This window comes from Caretta caretta, chromosome 14, assembly GCF_965140235.1.
Source record: "Caretta caretta isolate rCarCar2 chromosome 14, rCarCar1.hap1, whole genome shotgun sequence".
Classification (NCBI taxonomy): Eukaryota; Metazoa; Chordata; order Testudines; family Cheloniidae; genus Caretta; species Caretta caretta.
The window spans coordinates 17,539,827-17,563,353 of record NC_134219.1 but is presented as its reverse complement, the minus strand read 5'-3'; the positions used below and the strand labels follow the sequence as shown (position 1 = coordinate 17,563,353).

The 23,527-nt window shown below is 50.8% G+C and overlaps 1 protein-coding gene across 2 annotated transcripts in view; it reads right to left on the bottom strand.

The window, feature by feature from the left end:
• Positions 1 to 3,355: 3,355 nt before the first annotated feature.
• The window catches only part of MGAT5B (alpha-1,6-mannosylglycoprotein 6-beta-N-acetylglucosaminyltransferase B), a 182,445-nt gene continuing 162,273 nt past the window's right edge, over positions 3,356 to 23,527 (bottom strand). For both annotated transcript variants that reach the window (XM_075119315.1, XM_075119316.1), the window contains 3 exons: positions 14,422 to 14,496; positions 12,319 to 12,593; positions 3,356 to 9,880 (listed from right to left, as the gene is read on the bottom strand). In XM_075119315.1, the coding sequence (XP_074975416.1) occupies positions 9,682 to 9,880; positions 12,319 to 12,593; positions 14,422 to 14,496 (549 nt within the window). In that variant the 3' untranslated portion in view covers positions 3,356 to 9,681. The remainder of the gene's footprint in view (positions 9,881 to 12,318; positions 12,594 to 14,421; positions 14,497 to 23,527) is intronic.

Genomic DNA, 23,527 nt, shown 5'->3' with positions numbered 1-23,527 from the left:
CCTGGGGTTGCTTACCTGGGGCAACTCCCAGGAAGCATCCAGCAGGTCTCTCTGGCTCCTAGGGGCAGGGCAGCGTAGCTGGGGAGGAGCAGGGGGAGCGGCCACTCCCCCCACTGATCACATCAAAAGTGGCCCCTTAGGTACCAACTCTGTGGGTGCTCCGGGGCTGGAACACCCACAGGGAAAATTTGGTGGGTGCAGAGCCCCTACTGGCAGCTCGCTGTCCTGTGCCCAGCCCCAGCTCACCTCCGCTCCGCCTTCTCCCCTGAACGCACCGCTCCGCTCTGCTTCTCCGGCCCCCCGGCTTCCCGCGAATCAGCTGTTCGCGCGGGAAGCCTGGGAGGGCTGACAAGCAAGCAGCTGCTTCCCACTCAGCCCCAGGGAGGCAGAGATGAGCTGGGGTGGGGAGCAGTTCCCCGGCGCCCCCTGGGTTATCTGCTGTGGTGCGGGCGGCCCTCCTCACGTCCCCCGCCCCGCCCCAGCTCCCCTCCGCTCCACCTTCACTTCCTTGGGCCTGAGCGGGAAGCCGCCGCCTGCTTCTCAGCCCTCCCAGGCTTCCCGCGCAAACAGCTGATTCGCAGGAAGCCTGGGTGCGGGGCGGAGGTGAGCTGGGGCTGGGCAGGGAGCTGCCGGTGGGTGCTCTGCACCTACGAAATTTTCCCCGTGGGTGCTCCAGCCCCGGAGCACCCACGGAGTCGGCACCTAAGGCACCACTTTGGCCAGTTGTTAAATTTAGAAGCCCTTTTAGAACTGGCTGTCCCTTATGGGACAACCGTTTCTAAAAGGGCTTCAACTGGTTCTAAAAGGCTGCCGTGTATGGGGCTCACCTCGCCGGATCCCAGCCTCCGGAGTTGAACAGAGTCCAGGCACTGCCCCTGGCTGGGTCTCTAGGCACACTCTGGGGCTGCAAATACTCTGTCTGACAGCCGCTTCTGAGAGCTGAGATCCTGCAGTCCAGTGGTCCCCAAACTTTTCAGTCATGGCCTCCCTGCCCAGGGAGCAAGGGCCAGGAGCTGGGCCATAGCTCTGGCAGGGGTGAGAAGGGACAGACAGAGTGGGGCCGCAGCTATGCGTGGGTCTAGGGCTGGGAATGGAGCCGAGGCTGGGCATGGGGCCAGAAGTCATGGCTAGGCCATGGTCAGGGGCAAGGCTGGGGCTGGGAGCAGAGCCATGGCTGTGGCCGAGGCGGGGCTCCCACCAGGGGACTGGCCTGGGCCCCACCACATCCCCCCAAACATTCCTCCATGCCCCCCTTACAGGGGTGCGCTCCACAGTTTGGGGACATCTGCTGCAGTCCAACTTCCCAGCCCCTGGGACTAGTGCTGACCCCTCACACTTCCCTGTAGCTTTCAAACACCCCAGATCTCCAGCCACATGTGCACTCAGGGTTTACAGCTGGGCACAGCGTAGTGTGATGGATAGACACAGGCTGTGTGCAGGATCCTAACACACCACTACTCTTTACTTTGGTTGCACAAGAAATACATAGATCTAAACACACCTGTGCTCATCTCCCTGGCTCAGGATCCTCAATGCTTTGCGGCGTTCTTGGGGCTGGGGCAGAGGGGTCCAAGACCCTTCCACTGCAGCTCACGGCTTCTCTTTAGGATCCTGGAGTCTCTCCCTCTTCTCCAGATCAGCTGACTTCCTTCTTCCTGGGCTGGTCCCTCAGTTACAAAGGACCAACCCCCCCCCTTACAAAAGCATGCTCCTCTCTGCTGCCCAAGCTTCCTGAGGGGTCTCCTGGAGTCCCTAGAGTTTATAAGTCCCACCAACACCACTTGGTTTCTTTGTTCTGCTGCTGGCAATTTCCACTCTTCACTTTCCCCTCCCTGCAGAGAAACTTGATCAAATGGCAAAAAGAAAAGGAGTACTAGTGGCACCTTAGAGACTAACCAATTTATTTGAGCATAAGCTTTCATGAGCTACAGCTCACTTCATCGGATGCCACAAGTACTCCTTTTCTTTTTGTAAATACAGACTAACACGGCTGCTACTCTGAAACTTGATCAAATGGGTTTCTCGTTTCAAGCAACCTGCTTAGCCTAACCATTGTTTGGTCAGAGCTTCCGGTTAATGACTCTCCATTGACCCTTGTCTGGTAGATATGCGACACAGCCCTTGCCTGTGGCCCTTCCATGAGTTGGCAATTTCAGAACATAGGTCAGACTCCCAGAAACACAGACACCAATTCCCCAGATTGTCAAAGTCACTAAAACAGCATCCCCCACCCTGGAGGGGCCCTTTCGCTCATTGTCGAATGTTTTCACACATGCATTAGCCCAGGAGTGCTGTAATGCCCCTCCTCTACCCCCAGCCTGCCCGGCAGCTTGGATTGCAGGGGAAGCCAACTCCTTACTGAGGCTCTTTTAGATCTGCACTTTCAGCCTGAAGGGTAGGCCAGCTGTGCAGCTGCTCTCTGGAAGCAGGAGCAAAAATGGGGCTGCTCCCTGCTCCTGGAACCTTTAGTGCTGACTGGAGCTGCCAATATATACGCAAACCCTCCCCCCCCAGCTGGGTTAAGAGTCCATTGAATAAGGGCAGGCAAAAACAAGCCCTTAGGAATGACAAACACATGGAACCTATGTAACCCACACACCTCCTGGGTGTGTTCTGTCCCATTTAGTAGTGGAGGCTGAGGGAGAGAGACTTAGCTCACAGCCAGTTGGCTTTTAGCTCATGCACTAACCTCCAGAGGTCCCCAGTTCAATCCCGCCCACTGATGACTGGGGTCTGTCGGCATTATATCTGCTCAGAGTTATGGGCCCTGGCAAGATGAACCCTCCGTGCAGCAGGATTTAAAAGTAGCAGGCTGGATTTAGGGGGCGAGTTTGCTCCAAGGCTGTTGGAAGGTAGAACAAAGGGGCACAACCAAGCCAGCTTCAAGGATTGCTGTGTCGGCGCTGGGCCAAGACCCCTGCCCACAGCTTCTCTCTAACAACTAAAGGAGTGTGGCTAGTGGCTTAGGAACAAAGAGATCTTGGTTCTATTCCTCGCTCTGCCCCTGGCCTGCAATGCACCTGTGAGCAAGTCACGTGCTGTTCCTCAGTTTCCCCACTCACCCTTTATTTATCTTCTCTATTGGCTTATAAACTCTTCAGAGTAGGGACTGCCTCTCACTCTGTGTTTGTACAGCGCTTAGCCCAATGGGATCTGATCTTGGTTGGGGCCCCTAAGTGCTACTATAATGTAAATACTAATAGTTTTAGACCCATTCAAGACTTCTTTTAAGGTGGCTTCCTGCCCTACCCAGCTCTGAGCCGCCAGAACACCTTTTCAGTGCTCCAGCTGGAACGTTTGAACTGGACACAGCAACTGTCTCATTGGACAGTAAGGCAGTAAAAGGGAGAACAGATCCAGCATGTGACCAATCTGTTTTATTTTTCAGCCCTGTTTCAACACTCCATATAACTTTATAGCTATTTTAATTCAAAAGAGGTTATACAACTCCAGTATAAGAAAAAATAAATGTTAGCAGCAACCCCCCAATAACAAGTTAGCTTTCACGGCCAGGCCTGAGTGAGCAACCCTACAATAACAAACCAGTATTTGCATCCCTGCTCAAATGCACAACCCTACAATCACAAACCAGCAGATGTATCCTCGTGCTCATGAGCCACCCTGCATTAATAAACCAGTCTGCAAATATGCAATCTAAGACACACATTTTGGTAAAGGAATGGGAAAAAAAATTGAAATGTGAAGCACTCAAGCAGTTTCTCTAGGCAATGGTGACTAATACGGATACTTTACAAATTATGACAAGTACCTTAAAATGATTTTTCATACTGCGTTTTCACTGCTTTATGTGAGGACTTGTGCTAGTGTAACATGCATGGCATGAAACATTTGGGTCCCATCTTTCCAGGTAAGGATGAAATATTTTTGTTTTGTTTTCTTATCGTTTCACGGATAGGAGAGTGCATTATTGGTTTTAATTCATAGGGCTCAATTCTCATTTATGCTAAGGCTACTTTACACCACAGGCAGTGTAAAGGGGACTTAAAATGGAGTAAATTACACTTACTTCAATTGCAAACTCATGGGGTAGAGCTATCTTATAGATCTGTGTTTTACAGCACCTAGAACACTAGGTCCTGAGTGGGGCTCTGAGGTGCCATCCAAATAATAATACATCTACTCCCAGTATAAGGCCCCTCAAACTGCTAGAGTGATGCAGAGTGGCCCCTGTGTAAATGGGAATTAGGCCCATCATCTCCTGGAATAATTAGATGAAGAACTCAAAAGGATGTTGACATGGGGGATCTCAGAGACCCAACCTGGAGAGATGAGAGAGACTGACAATGAAAAAGCAAATGCAAGCAGCAAAAGAAACGATCCATCACATCTTTTTCCTCATCTCGCTGATGTATCAGTTATTACCAGAAATAAATATTGTTAAAAGCTCTTGAGTTGGCTCGATTGCATCCCTCCCTGCCCCAATACGTGCAGAGTGACTGTCACCGCAGAAGCTTTCTCCTCGTGTGGGGCCAGATATCCTCCGGTGCACAAGCGGGGAGCTGGCTCTTTATTACAGCAGCGTCTCCTAATGCGACAGCATTGACTGGCATGCAAGGTGAGGGACAGGTTTACGTGCCTCAGCCAGAGGCCTTTGCTCCCCACATTTCTGGTTTCTTTTGGCACAGAAGCCTGATCTGCAGCAGAACATGGCTCATTGGTCCCTCCAACCAACCACATGGGGGCATCACCTTCCTTCTTGTTATCACAATAGCTGAGAAATGCTCCCACCCTCTGTAGGATCCCAGGCTGAGAACAGTTCCCAATCCATCCAGAGAGACACAAAGAATAAGCCTTCCCTTTCATATGCCGGTCATTTTTATTTTCATATAAAACAAGAGACAAAGAGAGGCAAGGACAAAGCAGAGAACTGTACACATATTATTAAGGGAGAAGGCGGATACACAATGTGTGTGAATCTCTACACTACCCCCATGTGGCACCATTTCAAAACAGCTCTCTGAGCAGGGAGCTGGTGATGCTGCTTGGTCTGCGGTGTTGCGTGCGGTGTATTTAGGGCTTCTGATTTTAGGTTTTAACCAATAAACACCAGTACAACACCACTGATGATAAAAAAATGAAATTGGTTTATCCAATAAACGCCAGAAAAACCCAGAAATGGTTACTCGGTTCGTGCTGATGTCACCCTTTTTCCAGTGATGTTTGTTTCTCTAGGGGATGCTCCTGCTCTCTGGCTTGCATCAAAGAGGTTGTCTACAGGAAGCAATAAAGTGGGCTCTGGGTGTGTGACTGAATTGGTCCACGTAGACCCTGCTTGTGCATACTAAAGTTTCCCTAATGCACTTTAACGTAGTGCTGTTTGACACAGTACTCTGTTAACGTGCACGAGGGAACAAATGCACGAAACACCAGACCAGGGGTTCAATAACGAGCATGCTAAGCTTAAACCATGTGTAAGCCATTGTTATACATGTCATACAAATTAAAGTGGATCCTATTCAGAGAAGAGTTTTGGGAAGTACCCCCCAAAAATCTCTTCCATATCAGAGAAAGCCCTGAAAAGGCCTGATTTTTGGACATGGACATAGAATTCAAAAATCACTAAAATACCCTCCCCAAATTTAAATGAATAAAGCCCCAAATCAGAAGCCCTCTGTACATTGTATTCAGAAAGAGTTAATGCCCATCATTGGTGTCAGGTACCATTTCTACCTAGGGAGATCAGAAGGGCTGGCAGTAGCCAGTAGGATGGTCATGCTGTCAGAGGCTGGCACAGCAGAGACTGAAAGCTCTCAGAAAAGTCGGCAGTGCACTGAAACGTGGTACTGCTGGGAAGGAGCAGCGGTCAAACAGGGGGGCTAGAAGCACAGGTTAATCGTCCTAGCGAGGATGTGTTGTATCCAGCAGCAGTCTCATTTAGCAAATTGTGGCTGCACCCAATGGTAACGCATGGGGCTCCATGCAACAGAGAAACCCACAGGCACCCTCCCAATTTCCTCAGAAATCAGACGATTGTATGCCTCCTACTCCATTTGGATTTGAACCAGAGCCCGTCAGTGTTAAAAAGCATGAACCGCGCCCACTTGAGCCAAAGGAGTCATGTCTTAAGGCGGCAACAGTAATAGGCATTTATCCTCTTATACAGACCTGCCATCAGACAGGGACAAAGTCTCCCACTGCACTAGCATGGCTTACAAATTGCACATGCAGACAGATAATTTGTGCACACAAGGGGCAAAGGTGAGGGGTTTTGCAGACGGAACAGACATTGCACGGGAATTCGCACACGTGGGCCTTAAGGGCCTTGTGGCTCAGTGACCAGGGGAAGGATTCAAGGTCCCCCAGATTTTTGTTTCTTTGCACAACTCAGCATCCTGAGTCCAGCAGTAATTCCTCCCCTTGGCTCATCCTACTGATGCTTCCCTTCCCGTTGAGAATACGAGTAAGTACTCAGGGCTGCAGAAAGAAAAGGAGGACTTGTGGCACCTTAGAGACCAACCAATTTATTTGAGCATGAGCTTTCGTGAGCTACAGCTCACTTCATCGGCTTATGCTCAAATAAATGTGTGAGTCTCTAAGGTGCCACAAGTACTCCTTTTCTTTTTGCGAATTCAGACTAACACGGCTGCTACTCTGAAATCAGGGCTGCAGCTGGCTAGCCCTTGGCTTTCCCCTTGTTTCCCACTGCAATGCCACTCTCCATTTTCTTGTCATGGTCTGATTTGATGCGGTTAAAGAAGTGCTGTTGGGAGCCTGTGACCCTTTAACATCTATTGATTCTTTTCACCCACAATAATAGACAAGATGTCAGAATCCCACCTGCTGCTTGGTGGGCCGTCTTTCCTTCACTGATTTGGTGTCTGCTGATCTTCCTCCTTCCAGCCAGGTGGGGCGTTTGGTTGCACATGGACAGTGAGAACACTGCAAATCACTTCCCTTTTACAGCAAGGGCAGCCCAAAAGTAGCAGTACACCCTCCCCTAGGGTACAGCCTGGTCTTTCTACGGCCTCCACCACCACAGTATTTGAGCACCCCCTTGACAGACAAGAGGGAAACCTTATGATCCTGTTTTACAGAGGGGGCTAGGAGGCACGGAGAGAGACGAAGACCTACACGCACAAAGTGATTGAGCTGCCTAAATCTGGGCTTTACGCACCTAAATCCCAGTTTTTAGGCATCACTGGGATCCACAAGACCCCCACTCAGCTGCCCCCTAGCCCTGAAGGCACCTCAACTTACCCGGCACCTAAACTTTTTCAGTACAAGCCCCAAGGTACCTAAGTTTCTGCCCCAAGCATGCGCACTGCTGCCCCAGGCAGGCCTCCAGGCACCCGTCCCATGCCTAAACCCCAGCACTATCCTCCAACCAGGTGGAGAGAGCGGGGCTCAATCCAGCTGGCATGCCCAGAGCCCACTTCACGCCACACACCTGGAGGTGAGGTGAGAGGGGCAGGGTGTAGGACCCAGGGGCTCCCTGTTAGCACTCCAGAGGTGCTGGTACTCTGACGGGTGGGCCAGCTGAGGATGGAGACATCCCCTCCCTTTGGACTAGCCCTCAGAGATGGCTGAGCAGCGGGAGGGGAGGACTCTGAAAAGGGGGTGCACACCCTGGGACCCCCTAAGAGGAGGGCTGGCAGACTCAGCCAGCATTCCTCCTGGGATTCCAGCTACAGCCCAGCCCCTTCATCCCCCACTGGGTGCAGCAGGCAGTCTTGCCGTCCTTTCGCACAGCAGAGCAGGATCACAGCCTGGGCAGGTGCTGGCAGGCAGGCAGGCGGGCAGAGAGAACATGTAGCTTCATCCCCTGAGAGCCCGGCGAGGTGCCCGCATCCCCTGCTGTGAGAACTGAACCTCTCCCTCTCTGACGTGCATCTCACTGCACAGACCCCAATCAGAGTACAGAAGACACAGAGATCCTAAGTTGTCACCCTGGGAAAGCAAGAGAGAGGCCGAGGGGAACGGCAGCCGATCAGCGTCACAAGCTGGAAGGCGGGTGTCCCAGCGCCTCTTCACAAATGGGGTGAACTCCCCCACTAGCTCCAGTGCAGCCCTCCTCCCCAGCCCCACGCCGGCACCGGGAGAGAGCCCCGCCCCCCACGCTCCACCCCAGCCCTGCGCCGGCACCGGGAGAGCCCCCCAGCCTCCACACAGTGGATTCTGCTCATAGGCAGTAGAGATAATTGCCAGGCTCACTCCGGGGGTGGCTCCCAGTGGAGGGGGTGAGCATTGTGTGCCCCCTCCCCCAGCGGCGAGAGACCAGCAGATTCCTTGGGCAGGGGCCACCCTTTTTGGGGGGGGGATCTCTCATCTGTGATGCTCCTGCTGCCCAGCTAACCCTCCCCCTCCACCCCTCCGCCTGCTGTGCCCGCTCAAACCTGCCAGGGGTCAGGCTGCTCCACACCCCGATCTCACAGGGGCAGCCTATGCTGCCTGGTGGTGCAGAATGTCTCTGACTGAATGGGAGTTTGTAGGGCTGTTGGCCTGTCTCCCCAGCCTTTAGAGGACTAACACCTCTCCCATGGGCTGTCTTGGGGCCGGATCTTAATTCAAACAAAAAACTCACAAAGTAACACAAAACAAAGCTCTTCCCCTGAGCAACCCTAGCTGCAGGGGTCTTTCCCCTGCACTCTGCCCCTATTCCCACCCCTTTGCTCCAGGACCAGGCACCAACCTCTCTCCTAGAGCTCCCCTTCCAGCAGCTCTTTCAGACCTTTCTGGAACACACCTGACCCCTTCCCAGCTGGGTCTGATAATGGAACAGGGCTGGCTGGCCCCAGGCCCCCAGCCCCTTAAAGGGGAAGAGCACCCCGTCCTGGGGATGGTGAGGACTGGCTGCTACAGCCAAGGCCTTCATCTGGGAAACAAGTACAGCTGCAAGAAGAGATGGGGAACCACTTGGTGGGGCGGGGTCAGCTCCCTCCCTTTGAACGTCCCTCTTTGGCCCCAGCTGTGAACGGGTCGATCCCTGCACGCTCTGTTCTGGCACATGAATGCCACAAACATCAACACCCCCTCTGAGCTACCGCACTGGGACGCTCGTCTCTGGTGCTGTGATGTCATGCCCAGAATCCCCGCACTTCTGCAGGGCCGGGGTCCCAAGCTCTAACGAGTGCTAGTGGTGGGAACGGAACAAGAGACGTGCTCCCGTCAGCGTGTGTAGAACGCCTCCCCCTCCCCTTCCAAAGGCTGGACAGCTGATCGCACTGATAGACTCGAAGGCATCTTTCTAGATGCGTCTGGCATTGGAGCCTTCCAAGATCTGTCACCCCCACGTAAGTATTTCTAAGGAGGTTGTTCCAAATAACTCCTCAGGAAGGACCGGTGGTTGTTTTGCTGCTTTAATTTGATAAAAAATATAAATAAATAAATGAGGACGTTCAAAGAGGATGAAACCCAAACCCAAAGGCTCCTGGTGCCTTGTCCTACTTGAAGCAGCTCTGGGCTCCTCTGAAGTCCAGGTGGGCTTGGGTGTGGAAGGAGATGTGTCTCAAGAAAAAAAAAATCCAACATGAGCAGATGGTGATTCACGGACGTTTGACTGGCAGATAAAACAACCGACAGAGTCTGACATCCAAAGTCTCGACATGAGTTTCCAAGAAGAGGGAGCTGTCCTGTCCTTCTTGGGTATTGCAGAAGCTTTGAGAAAAAGCTACTTGTTGCGTGTGGCGTGTCACAACACACGCTCTCCGGGCTCTGGGAGAATCACAAGCAGTCCCTGCACAGCGCCACTTGTCCTTTCCGGTAATCGCGACATGGGCAGAGGCGCCGGTACTTGGTGCTGTAGCCTGCGCAGCTGTACAGCAGCGGTTCCTTCTGAAGGTAGCACTCCTGCACATTTTCAGCCAGTGCTGGGTAGAGGTGGTTCATCTCGGACTCCGTGGTGTCACAGGCAATGCGAAGCCTGGCAAACAAATACCCAAAATTGAATGTTGCTGTGTCCATCTCTGCACCTGCTCTTCAGCGGGTTTCACGTTGGATCAGAATGTGACTTTAGGGAGGGCTGCTACATCTCTGGGGGAGATTTGAACACTGCTCTGTTTACAGAACCTCCCTGCTTCGAATGTCACTGCAGACCTGTCCCTGCCCCACAATAACACTAAGCTTAAGTGATGTATGATTTGCATAGTAAGTGCTTGGAAACTACATGTGGCTACCTGAGCAACCTGAGATCTGTGTGACCCATGCAGCCCAGACATGAAACCTGTGAGATCATCCCAACCTATGTGTGCAATCCGCATGGCCCAAGCAAACCACCCATGGAATCCAAGGGACTGGCACAAGGACACATAATAGGCTCTCTGGGCCACACTGCACTTTCAGACGGCCACGTGCAGTGGCCATTGATTTCAATGGGAGCTGCTCCCATGCATCTGAGAGATTCTAGGCACTTGTGTGACACATGTGAGGCACATGTATCAGATCCATGTGTGGGTTATTGTGAGAGGAGATTGGCCACAGGGCAGGGAGAGGCCAGTGTGATGGGACACGCCCCCATCCCGCTGACAGCAAGCTAACAAGCGTCTCTGCACTCAGACAGCGCCAAGTAGGTGCACCTGCAGAGCACGCCCTACCTACAAGTGAAGCTGGTCATAGAGCAGTGGGTGAGTTTCCCAAGAGGAGAGGCTGATAGAGACAGCAAGAGAGCCCGGTAGCCACACCTGACCACTGACTTGTGCTCGCTTTCCCACCTGCCTTGTTTAGGGCAGACAGACATTGCAGCCCTGTGCGGTGCTCCAGATGTCTGTTCTTCTCTGATCTAGCTACAGGACACTGATAGAGCAGCACCAGGGACTGGAGGTAACTGGACTCAGAAAGTACCCTGGGAGTGAGCTCAACTCCCCTGGGGAACCGCGAGCTAACCAGGAGGGGAGGTTCCAGATGGGACCCAGGGGCAAGAAACACAAAGAGACGACAGCCAAACCCTGAGAGCTGAGAACTGGGCTGACTGCAGCCAGCACCAGCAAACTTCTTGGAGTAGCACTAGAGGGAGGAATGGACTGGATGGAAAGTGAGATTGTCTTGCTTCCTCCAATCTGTAGGTGGAGCTAGAATGCCGGGGTCTCCTCTGGTCAGCAGCAGAATGCCCCGGGTATCTCTGCATGCCCAATGGCTCTACCTAATAAACTCCGAGCTGAACTACTGACTCTGAACAGGTGATTTCATTCGGGGGAGGGGAAGGAGCGGAGTGAGTGGAATCTGCACTCCTGCTCTAATTTATCATATAAAAATGTCACTAGGACTCAAACTGCCTGCCTGACCGGTGTGACAGAAATGGCAATGCTTGCATTTTAATTGTCCACAGTGCAGCATGGAATCGGGAGGCAGATTTATGCCCTATTAAAAACTTCACTGCCTGTGTGTTCAAAATGGAGTGTTATAGAGAAAGGTATAAAAGGCAGGGGGAGAGGGAAAGGTGCCTGAAAAATCCAACATTTGTTTTGAAGCAGAAGCCCATTCGGGCACAATGCATCCAAGTGACACAAACAAAGCAGACTGTGCATGTGGGGTTGTGTACAAAGGGCACTGCAATGGACCACAGGGAGTTACAGCAAGGGGAGCTGTGTTTGCAAAATTGCAGAAAGTAGCGCTGGGAGAACAGAACAACCTCACCTTTCAAAAGGTCAATGAGGGAGTGTTGCCTAGCAGTTAGAATAAGGGCTTGCGAGACAGGATACCAGGGTTCTGTTTTTGGCTCCGCTGCTGGCTTGGTGTGCAGCCTGGGGTAAGCTTCGTGGGGTCAGATTCTCCAAGGAGCTCAGCACCCAACATGCCCACCACATGCTGAGCACTCTCAGAACTTAACGTGAGCCATGTTTGCCCAGTGTGGCACTCTGTCCCCTTCTAGTGCTGGCCAGGCCAACTAGCACTTGATGAACCTGTGATGGTCTCGGCTAAGAAAGGGGCATCTTTTAGCTCAGATAGTACAAGCTCATGTATAAAGATCCCAAGGTCCCAGGTCTGATACGTGCTGCTGACAACCCATCCAAGGGGTCGGCGTTACGCTTAAATTGGAGCTAAGCCTGGGTGAGGAAGCTGATCTTTTCTCACCGTTCTGGCCTTAGGTCCTAATTTTCAGAGATGCTTAGCACCCATGGCTGTCACTGACGTTAGCTGGCCCTGGCCTGTGCAGTTCTGCCAATCAGACCCTTAACCTCTCTGTGCCTCAGTTTACCCATCTGTAACACAGGGATAATAATGTTGCCCTATGATAGAGGAGTACTTTGAGGCCTAAGAAAAGCATTTTGGGGGTGCTTAAATAGGGGTGCTATAGCAGGACAATGGATTATTATCACCCCACCATGCAGGGGGGCAAGGTGAAGGTGCGAGAGCCATACTCACTGGAGAAACACGTCCTTCTTGTTGAGAAACTCGAAGAATGTTGGCTCGCAGACCAGCCCGTGCTCCTGACAGGTCTCAGTGCAGGCTCGCCCAGCCTCAGACACCCACCCCTGCATGGAGCTCATGGGAGGCCAGACATGGGGGGTGCTGCTGCCGTTGTACGACCACACAAGGTGAGTGGCGTTTGGCGACAGGGTGAACGGGTTTGGCGAGCTTGGCATAGCATGGCCATTGGGCTTCGCTGGCAGAGGAGGAGAAGCTCCAGCACAGAAATCCTAGCGGGACAGAAAAGGACAGGTCACAGAGTGCCCCACGGAATGGAAATGGTTAAACATCAGGCCAGTCTGAAGGGAATCACTTTCTAGGTTGCAGCTGAGGCTCGCTCTGCTGCCTTGAGCTCAGGTCCCTTCCACCAGCTAGAAGGTAACTCCCGAGGGCCTCCCCAGGCAGCAGCTAGGGCTGCTGAATATATATGACTCCGACTCTATTACTGACTCCTGCCCTGACCTGGTGGACCTTCCCTGCAGCAGACAGATCAAAGGGCTCTTCCCACACTGCCAAGCTTTGTGAGCAAAGGATCTCGGATGAGAGGCTGTTTCTGCTCCGGCTCTCCCAGGTTCCAGTGCATCCCCTTGCCAGGAGCCAGCTTACAGGGGGCCCAAGGACCCCATGTGGCAAGGAAGAACTTTCATGGGGAGCCCAGTCCCCAGGGATTTGCTCTGATAAATGCCTACAGACATACTTAAGATCTGGAGCTAAACTAGGGTCCCAGAGATGAGCGGCCCCCTATTTCCCCTGTTTTTTGTGGCAGGGTTCCATACAGAGCATCTCTCTCCTTGTCACCAGGATGTACTGATAACTGCAAAGGAACATATCCCTGCAGATACGGCACGACTCCTCACTCGTCTCCACCCAGGCACAGCCCAGACAAGCGGTGGGCAGGGCTGCTATGGTACCTGAATCACAACCACAAGCACCACCTTACTACCCAGCCCCTACTCAGGAAAGTCCCAAAGCTGCAATTGGTGGGGTGCCACTAGAGGATTAGGGAGAAGCATCCATGGCTCCTGCCAGTACCATGCCGGGCTCCAGCCAGAGGCACTGGCCCTTGACTTTCATGAGTCCAAAATCCCCTCTCAGATTCAGACACCAATAGCCCCCAGGGCTGTAGCCTCTGCCACCGGCTAGCTGGCTGTGTCCTGAGCCACCGGTGAGGATGTATGTCTGACAGCTAGGGTTGCCAGCCATCTGGTTTTCAACTGGAATGCCCAGTCGAAAAGGGACCCTGGAGGCTCTGGTCAGCACTGCTGACCAGGCTGCTAAAAGTCCATTTGGCGGCGCAGTGGGGCTAAGGCAGGCTCCCTGCCTGCCCTGGCTTCGCATGGCTCTTAGAAGCAGCAACAGGTTCCTCCGACTCCGGGGCAGCCAGGGGGCTCCACACGCTGCTCCCGCCCCAAGCGCCAGCTCCACCGTTCCCATTGGCTGGGAACCACAGCCAATGGGAGCTGCAGGGGCAGCGCCTGTGGGTGGAGACAGCCTGCAGAGCTGCCTGGCTGCACCTCCACCTAGGAGCCAGAGGGACATGTCACTGCTTCCAGGAGCTGCCTGAGGTGAGTGCCGCCCAGAGCCTGTACCCTGAACCCCCTCCCACTTCCCCAGCCCTGAGCCCTCTCCTGCACCCAAACTCTTTCCTGGAGCCTACACACAGAACTGCCTCCTGCACCCCAATCCCCTGCCCCAGCCTGGAGTCCCCTCCCCCACAAACCCCTCATTTCTGGCCCCACCCCAGAGCCCGCACCCTCAGCCAGAACCCTCATCCATTCCCGCACCCCAACCCTCTGCCCTAGCCTGGTGAAAATAAGCGAGTGAGCGAGGGTGAGGGAGAGTGAGTGACGGAGGGAGGGGGGATGGAGTGAGCAGGGGCGGGGCCTCAGATAAGGGGCGGGGCAGGGGTGGGGCCTCATGGAAGGGGCAGGGCAGGGCGCGAGGCCTGCAGTTTGTTGTACATCTTTAAATACAGTCTGCTGGCCATGATGCCTGGCTGGCTGCTTCCCCCAAGAAATGACGTGGGAAGCCCTGTGGGGTGGGAGAGCGGTCACGGACCTGGTGCTGAATGTAGGCGTGAATCCGCTCCAGCATCCCCTCGCAGGTGTATTCATAGGGTACGTAAGGGTCTACCTGTGGAAAGGAAGCAATAGGACATAGTCACAAGCAGGGAAAGACCGCTCTCTTCCCCTTGGCTTAGGGCTTTCAGCTGCCCACCACTTACAAACCCAGCTCAGAGTGCCTGTGGGAGGAGGAAAGTTACTGGAGCTCGTACTCACAGACCAGTTTTCCTAATGCCTTTTCATGTTTCCTTTCACAGCAAGACCTCCTACAACCCATTTCCAGGCCCATCTTTATTGGTGGGAGCAGCTAATGTCCGGTGTAAGGTGGGCACACAAACACCGACCAGTGCTCCAAAGACATGGCTTGCTGCATTGCTGCCTGCTCTGAAGACTCCAGTGGGCTGACTGCAGAAGCAGGGCGCTTGGCTCCCAGCAAGGGACAGCAGCAATGTGGATAGGGTTACTAATCCCCAGTACTAATTAATCCATTCTTAATCATTCCTCACACTTTGCGCTAGAGCTGTGTGGGACCCAGAACTTCTGTTTCCTGGGAAGTTCCACAATTTCGATATTTGTTTTTTAGTTCTGAATCAGAATGATTTTCAACAATTTTTTGTTTTAGGTCAATCAAAACAAAATATTTCAATTCTGACTGTTTTATATTATTATTATTATTATCTAATACAAAATAAAATAAAATTTTGGAAAGTCCTTAAAAAAAACCAGAATGTTCCATTCCAATAAGTCGCAGTGAAATGTAGTTGAAATCAACATGGCTTCCGCAGAAAGTTTAGATTGAGACGAATCAGCACTTTCTAGCAGGAAAACATCCCACTGGAAAATTTCTGACCCGCTTTACTTTGCACGTCTCTAGCCCCTTTCACTCAAGCATCTTTTCCTGGGAGAGTGGTGCACCACTGAAGCAATCTGCTGTCTGGAGAGACACATGGCCTTGTCTCCACCTCTGCTACCCCGCCAAAGTTTTCTTGGGCACTTTCAGGGATGCTGGCGATCATCATGTTGGACCTGTCAGAAACGCCAACAGACACATGCAGCCATCTGCTACCAGGAGGCATATGGATGGAGTAGGAACTTGAAAGACAGGAGCCCCAACAACAGACGGGCTCAGCAAAACAAATGGCTCTTTGTGAGACTCCCTCGTTCCTTCCTTTCCCCTCATTCTAGGAGATCAGAACGCAGAATGTGGCAATTAAGAATCAAAAGAAAGCCTGGAGATTACACGTGTGTGGAGTGCTGCCCACACACAGCAAAAGCCCCTACTGTCTGTCTGGTGTACCCACCTGTTGTCTCTTAGCGTAACGTAGGCAGTAAGCATTTTTGACTTTTTGTCATACAGCACTTAGGATGATGGAGCCCTGCTCCCTGGAGGGGGCTCCAGGTGCTACCACAACAACAAAAGTTACACTATTGGGAGCTGCTCAAAGTTTGTGTCACAAAAATGGCCTAGATAAAGAAACAAAGACTGTCGACATTATCAAGATGTGCCATGTCTTGCAAAAAATATTTTTTGTGCGTGTGTGTTTATCAAAACCTGCATTTTCTTACTGAAAACCGGGTTTTCAACAGTTTGGGGTAAACCCAGGATAGAAAACGTCCTGGGACATGGGTTCATCTCAAACACTGCTCAGGTGCAAATGTACCAGCCGGCTTCTCAAACGACCTGCAGAGCACACAAAAGTCTGGCTAGAAGACGAAATCTTTAAAGAGCCACCAAGAGCTGGGTGCCCACTCTGGGCAGGAGATAGGCACCAGGAGAGAGCTCCAGCCAGGACTGCTCTAGGCACCAGCAAAGCAAGCCCGTGACGTGCTTGGGTGGCACAATTCCCGGGGCGGCATTCCGGCCGTCCTTTTTCGTCTGTTTGTTTGTTTGCTTTGGCAGTTCAACTCTCGGAGCTTGAGGCGGCAAAAAACCTAGAGCCGGCCCTGGCTCCAGCAGAGAGACCAGGGTGCCAGCATTACAGAGCATAGGGCCTGGCCTATGTGGGAGAGTGCTAACATTGTAAAGAAGAGGGACTGGGGAGACTGGGATATTCCCAGGATTGTAAGAGCAGGGTGACTGGAAAGACCGAAATCTTCAGAGCATTACATAGCACAGCAACGCCGCTATATAGTAAAACACAGGAAATTTGGGGCAGGGGAATGACATGTGAGCTTAGAAAGGGAAGTGCATTCCTGGGGCAGGTACCTCCACATTAATCCAGACATGCAATAACTGACATATTCTGTTATGTTGCACCACCCCCATCCAAACACTGTTGACCAAGTTTTTTTTTAAAGTGGGTGGCAGGTGCTCAAAAACTAGGGCCTGTTTGGGTCATAGAAATGTTGCCAGTTATCTGTGTTGTACATGAAATGAGTTTGGCAGGTCTCAGTGCAGTTCCAAGTGCACTGTGACAAAAACCACCACAGCTGTCAGCACTAATCCAACACCTTTGCGGGGAGTCTGAGCAGGGAGGCTAAGGATTCCCTGGGCCTGGAGTCTAAAGCCATCCAGCAGTATGGGTGATCTGCCTGTGGGTCCCACATGAGGCATGTTGGCATGGATCAGGGTGGAGAAACTTGCATGGCTGCTGTCCATGCCATGTAGGACTTCCAGCTCCAATGCTGCCTCTCTCACCAGCAATAAGTTCACAGAAAAACAATTACATCTCACTTCCCTAGCACTGAATAGGGGCTGCACCTCAACGAAACGACCCCCTGTAGTGGCCTAGCCAAAGTGTTGGGGCATGGGGGGAAATCCAGGGAAACATTCACACAATTTCAGATGCATTCAAATGCCATCCACCCCCATTGCAGCCTGAGACACCCCCAGGCACATCCCTGTCCTTTTTTAAAGGGTCTGTCAGCTCAGGGCCTCATGGAACAGGTGCCCCCCGTCAATGTCAGTTCAGTGTGCTTGGGGCCTTTCAGGATTTTTAGCCAGTCTTTCTATTGCTAGTGGCAAAGATTCTGGGCAGGACCCTGCCCTCTCCATCATCGATGCGCAGAGGAGTTGGGGATATAGGGAGACTATTCTCTACTGCAGTGGTTTTCAACTTTTTTTCATTTGCAGACCTTTCAAAAATGTTGAATGGAGGTGCAGACCCCTTTGGGAATCTTAGGTAATCTTTGGACCCCCAGGGGTCCACGGACCACAGGTTCAAAACCACTGCTCTATGGTAATGACCACCTTTCACAGACTCCTTAGACATAGTTTGCGGACGCCAAGGAGTCCGCAGATCACAGGTTGAAAAACCACTGCTCTACTGCATAGGCCACAGAGCAGGATCTCCACCTGGGGTTCAAGACAGCTCTAGTGACAAGCTAGTGTGCTAGGCACAGCACCATGGCCCGAGGGGGTATGATCTGCCAGCTAGGGAGTGGGACCAACCCATTATTAAATAATGTTTTGTATTCAACTTTCCAGACTGGCAGCATCTGAGTGCTGTCCTGCAAGGAAACCCACAGCAGGAAATTTCAACATGAAACAAGGCCTGCTGCCAATAAAATATTGAATCCGGCCTAGAGATTCCGAGCCCATCACCTGCCACCTCCCAATGCAAACGCCTCCCCAGCAGCCAGGCTAGCACTGTTCTGGGACAGGGTTTCCTGCTGAGTTAGTGACCACAGCTGCGTGGGACAGAACTCCTGACGGTAATAATCCACTGATGGCAGCAGAGCTAAGCTTGATGGGTCCAGGTCTGGACCATGTGCTGGTGTTGGGGGCAGGAGCAGAGTCTAGCAGCAGGAACTCTGGTTGGCTCTGCTCTCCAGGCCTCTGCAGACCTGCTTCGTTATAGGGTCCAGTGTGCCCACTAGCGCTGATGAGGAAGGGATTAAGGAGGTAGGTGGGACGCAGAGGGAGACACAAAGGAGCACCAGTGAAACATCCCAAAGGGTGAATAATCTTTGTGTCTTGTTTCCCGTTTTGCAAGCAATGCATCATTTCCCCTCTGCTCCACCTCCCCACCCCCTTCACCAAGCCCCAGAGGGGAAAAATGCCTAATGGAGTCTCAATGGAGATTTAACATTTGGAGCTTAAGCTTTATTGCACCACAAAAGACACGCTATATGTAAAACAGGGCCTCTGCTGAGACCGATTAGCATTTAAATGGAAGCTATGATTAGCAATAAAAGTGAGCAGGGCTAAAGAAATAGCGGGTGGGAGAGAGCAGGAGGCTCTAGACATTAGGGCGCACAGGAATAAAGGGTTTGCCGTGCAACTCTGGAATGAGACCAGGCGCAATGAAATTACTGAATAACGATAGCCCTGCAGCTGGCACCTTGCCCGCCTCGCCATGATGAATGCAGTCAACAGCACAGACACTTGAACCTGCTTTGTTGATCTTCCCATATCGCATTGAATCCCACTTTGTCCCACTGAGTCACTTTTCTCATTATCCCTCCGTTCTTCATCTGCTGTGGCTTGCAGTTTGACTTCTTCCTATTTGTTTTCTGGCCCTGATTAGCATTGCCCTAAACCCCACCAGCCCCCACATCAGCTTGGCCTGTCTCTGCCTAAAATCCAAAGGGGTGCCATCTAATAGTTATCATTAGCGGCAGATGACGCATGACAGAACACGTCAATGGAGAAGTCAGAGACGCGCAGCACAATGTCATGTCGCACCATCCCCAGGGGTGTCCCAGAGGTGACCAAGGCACTGGGCCTAGGAATGACTGCAATAAAGCACGGCTTTATATTTTAACTGGGAGCAGACTAATGGATGAGAGAAGTGGCCGTCTCTTGTGGAGAGGAAGGGATGGGAAGAATGGATCCCTGAGGTGACTTCCATTGGCTCTCAAACGAGGTCACAGTGGTGCTGAGAGGCTCCATGCTTCGTGCTGATGGAAATATTTCTTTTGAAACATTTTTTTAATGAAACATTTTCATTTTCCTTAAAAACGGTCAGAAACCATTTCCCAGCAAGCTCCACCCACACTCTGGCCAAGATCTGCCTTCCTAAGACCCTGTCCCTCCCCCCCCCCCCCCGACCATAAGCCACCTGTGTTTTAAAGCCACCTCTGCAATTCTTTACTTTCTCTGGTTTGTGACGCTTTCACCTGGGCCTGGAAAGATCATTTCCCTCTCTGCTGCTATTTAGTGGTATATGCAGTGGCAGAGTATATTTTTTCTTTACAATGTTTAATGGTGGTTAGAGCTGGTGAAAGGTGCCACAGCCCAGGAGAGGGCAGGCCTCTGTCTACATGTGTCAAGTTGGAGGCAGCGTCAGCTTCCCCCATACCCTTCTCTGCCAATGTGCCTCAACCCTAACTTAGAGGAAGCTCCTCTAGCAGCAAGAAGGACGTTCAGTCTTCATGGTCAGTTTAGCCCTTTGTCTCTCTGTGGGAGATGACCAATTTAAGTGCGGTTTTGGGGTGGACATTTTGTGACAAAGACAAAAGCCTAATAAGAATTGGGCTGAGACCCACCAAACATTCATTTCACGCAGACCACTGAACAGGTCAGTTATTACAGATCTGGGGCCAGGTTTGAATGGGTGATCCAGAGATTTTTTTTTTTAAATAAAAAGACTCTCCTCTCCCATTACTGATTCTCTGAACAAGCCAGTACCCTTGTTTGGTGATTCTGATGGAGTGGAAGCAAACTTTGCTTTAGTCTTGTTCATACACCATCCAGCACAATAGCAGTGGTGCCTAGAAACTACAGTGACAGGCACATTGTAACAGTGTAACACTACTGCAAAAAAAGCAAACATCGTTCTGGGATGTATTAGCAGGAGTGTTGTAAGCAAGACTCAAGAAGTAATTCTGCTGCTCTACTCCACGCTGATTAGGCCTCAACTGGAGTATTGTGTCCAGTTCTGGGCACCACATTTCACAAAATATGTGGATAAGTTGGAGAAAGTCCAGAAAAGAGCAACAAAAATGATTAAAGGTCTAAAAAACATGACCTTTGAGGGAAGATTGAAAAAACTGGGTTTGTTTAGTCTGGCGAAGAGAAGACTGAGAGGGGACATGATAATAGTTCTCAAGTACATAAAAGGTTGTTACAAGGAGGAGGGAGAAAAAATTTTCTCCTTAACCTCTGAGGAGAGGACAAGGAGCAATGGGCTTAAATTGTAGCAAGGGTGGTTTAGGTCAGACATTAGGAGAAGCTTTCTAAATGTCAGGGTAGTTAAGCACTTGAACAAATTACCTAGGGAGGTTGTGGTTTTTAAGAGCAGGTTAGACAAACACCTGTCAGGGAAGGTCTAGATAATACTTAGTCCTGCCATGAGTGCAGGGGACTGGACTAGATAACCTCTCGAGATCCCTTCCAGTTCTATGATTCTATGTTTAGGGGTAGATAGATAGATAGATAGATTATAAGACTAATGGAGATGGGAATTAAAAAGTTAGGGATGGCCCAGGTAATTCAAAATTTGTGTAACAAAGAGATTCCATGAGTCAATTCCCTCCCACCACACATACCTAACCCTAATAAGCAGAAAACATTCAGCCACCTAGATTCTGGGTCTTTGCAGTCAGTCTAATACCCAGGGCTGTGAAGCAGGAAGAAGCTTTTGGCAGAGTGTGGATGCTGGGATAAAGCAAATGTATTTTCAGCAGCTCTGAGTCAGTGTGATTTCAGACACACCGCCCCCGTGTTCTGTCTGCTATTTATACACAGCATTCAGCTTCTTCTCTCTGGATTGGCACTATCATTTAAATGAATGGCATATTTTTAGCCTGGATTATGAAACACTGCTGTCCTTATGGAGGATTCTTTCTACTTTCGCTTTTAATCAGTAGAGTATTGGCAGAGGAATGATGTAAAGCCATCCCTGTTTCCTTGAACAGTTACCCTCACATCCTGAAATTTACAACTACGCACTGGAAAATCACAGCCACTGCCTGAAACTGATAACTGTCCACCACTTTCTGTTAATGTATTTCTTGCTTTGTGCACAGGTACTCTTATCACAGTACTCTCTCTCATCACCTTTCTTTAATGGTTGCTCAGATACTACAGTGATGAGGATAGATAGATTCATTCTCCACACATGGGCGATGCTGCTTACTGACTCCCTTGTAGGACAGGCAACAATTTCTCCACTGTGAGCAACACTTACAGTGCTGCACACTTATTCCTGGAAGGACGTACTTCCTGGAAGGAACTTTCAGCCCTGGAGCTCATAGGCCATTCCTGACTGTGACCCTAATAGCATCCCACTGCCAGAGGGCTAGAAGCTGCCTGGTAAGTAGCAGTGTGTCTCAGCTGGCCTGACCAGCTTAGTGTATCACCCCAACTCACTGTTGTCATAATCTGTATCAAAACGGTGTCATGTAAAGTATCCTATGCGAACTGGTAATGCATTGGCCATTAATATTATGGGGTGGTGCGTATGTTGGGGTGATATATGAAAAATCTGAAATATGTGCTGGACATATGGTCTTAAAATGTGATTGGCAGGAAGGGCTTAAATCCCCCCCCACCTTAGACAAAGGAATGTGGTCCCCCCTACTTGAATGTGCCTCCAATGTAGGTTGAACAAAGACACACAATAAAGGTACATGTACATAAAAGGTAAACAAAGCCATCAAACAAGGGAGTGGGGGAGATAACCACTTAACTAATTGGACTGGGAGGGAGAGACTGCAAAAATTACCATGGCATCATTTCCCTGCTGGACACAGCAAGCTGAGCCCCCAGGAGGGCTTCCTGATGTTGAAAACAAAGATTAACTTTGATGATATAAGCGGGGAGAAAAAGTCATTTGGGTCTCCTTCAGCTGAAGAGAAAAAAAAACCCTACTGCTTCGAGCTCTGTGTTAGATCCTGGCTAAGAACTGGCCGGCCATGCTGGAAAAGCAACTGCAGTGATAAAACTACTTTGAACAAAAGATTCTAGTTTGTTAGGGTAGGTTTAGTCTTAGAAGCATAATTTTACCTTTGTTTGTTTGTTTGTAACCATTTCTATCCCAATTCCTTCTACTTGGTATCACTTCAATACCTGTTCTGTCTTAATAAACGTAATCTTGTTTTTATCATACAATCATCTCGGTGTAGCGTTTCAAACTGAAAGGTAAAATCCTCAGTCTCTTTAAAGGAGCAGCAAAGCGGGCTGTTGGTGTATCAGGGCTCTGAGCCAAAGTGCACATCACAGAAGCACCCAAGATTACAGGGCAGGCAGTGACACAACCCCTTATTGGTCTGGGTGAACCCCCAAAGCATCACACTGACCCCGTCTTCCAGAGGGGAATTGTCTAAGTGGGTAAAAATGGGATGGCAGGGGAGATGCAGCAGGGCACTTGTGCAGTACTCCTCCCCTGGCCCAGATGCACCTCTCCAGAGCGGGACGCACCTTCAGTAAATAGGTCCCAAACTAAGAGATGCCTACATTCTTTTTTTCTGAAAATGCTGTTCCTTCGTTTCACCAACAGTAAACCTCAGAATTATTTGTCTCCTTTTGAAGTACTTATCAAACCAAAACTCAAAAGGCTCAGCCTGGAGAGAAGATATCTCTAAGCAACTTCCTGCCATAAATATCTCAGCGAGACTGGAAATTACACCCATTATATCTAATTACAGGTGTGCGCGGTAATCAGTTTCGACATAATGACAGGCGCTGATCCTGCCTATGAATTATTGAGCTCGCCCTGACTTGGGAACTTGGATAAAAGGATTTGATGGGCGCTTCTGAGCGTTCTTTAAATAGTAGTTCCTCTCGCAGAGCAAATTGCAATTGCCTGTTTCACCCTTTACCAGCAGAATGCTGTGAATTGTCCTCCATTTTGCCTGACACAGATTTAAGGGGAGGCAGATTCCCCCCCCCCCCCCATTTTAATCCTGGCATTGCCAAGGAAGTTCAGTTTATTCCTATTCATTCTTTGTATTACAGCAGCACCAGAGATGCCCCCAACAAGATCAGGGCCTCATTGTGTGAGGCACTGTATAGACAGTCCCTGCCTACAAAAGCTCATAACCTAAAAGAAAGGTTGTAACGGGTGGATGAAACAAGTCTGTGGTAGGTTAGGGGCAGGGAGAAGTTGGCTAACACATTATCCCTCTCCTTTTTCATGTATCCTTAGTAAGGTATTGAGAAGGGTAAGGGATTATTCATGGGATACAGAACCTTTTCCTTGTACTGTAGGTTGATA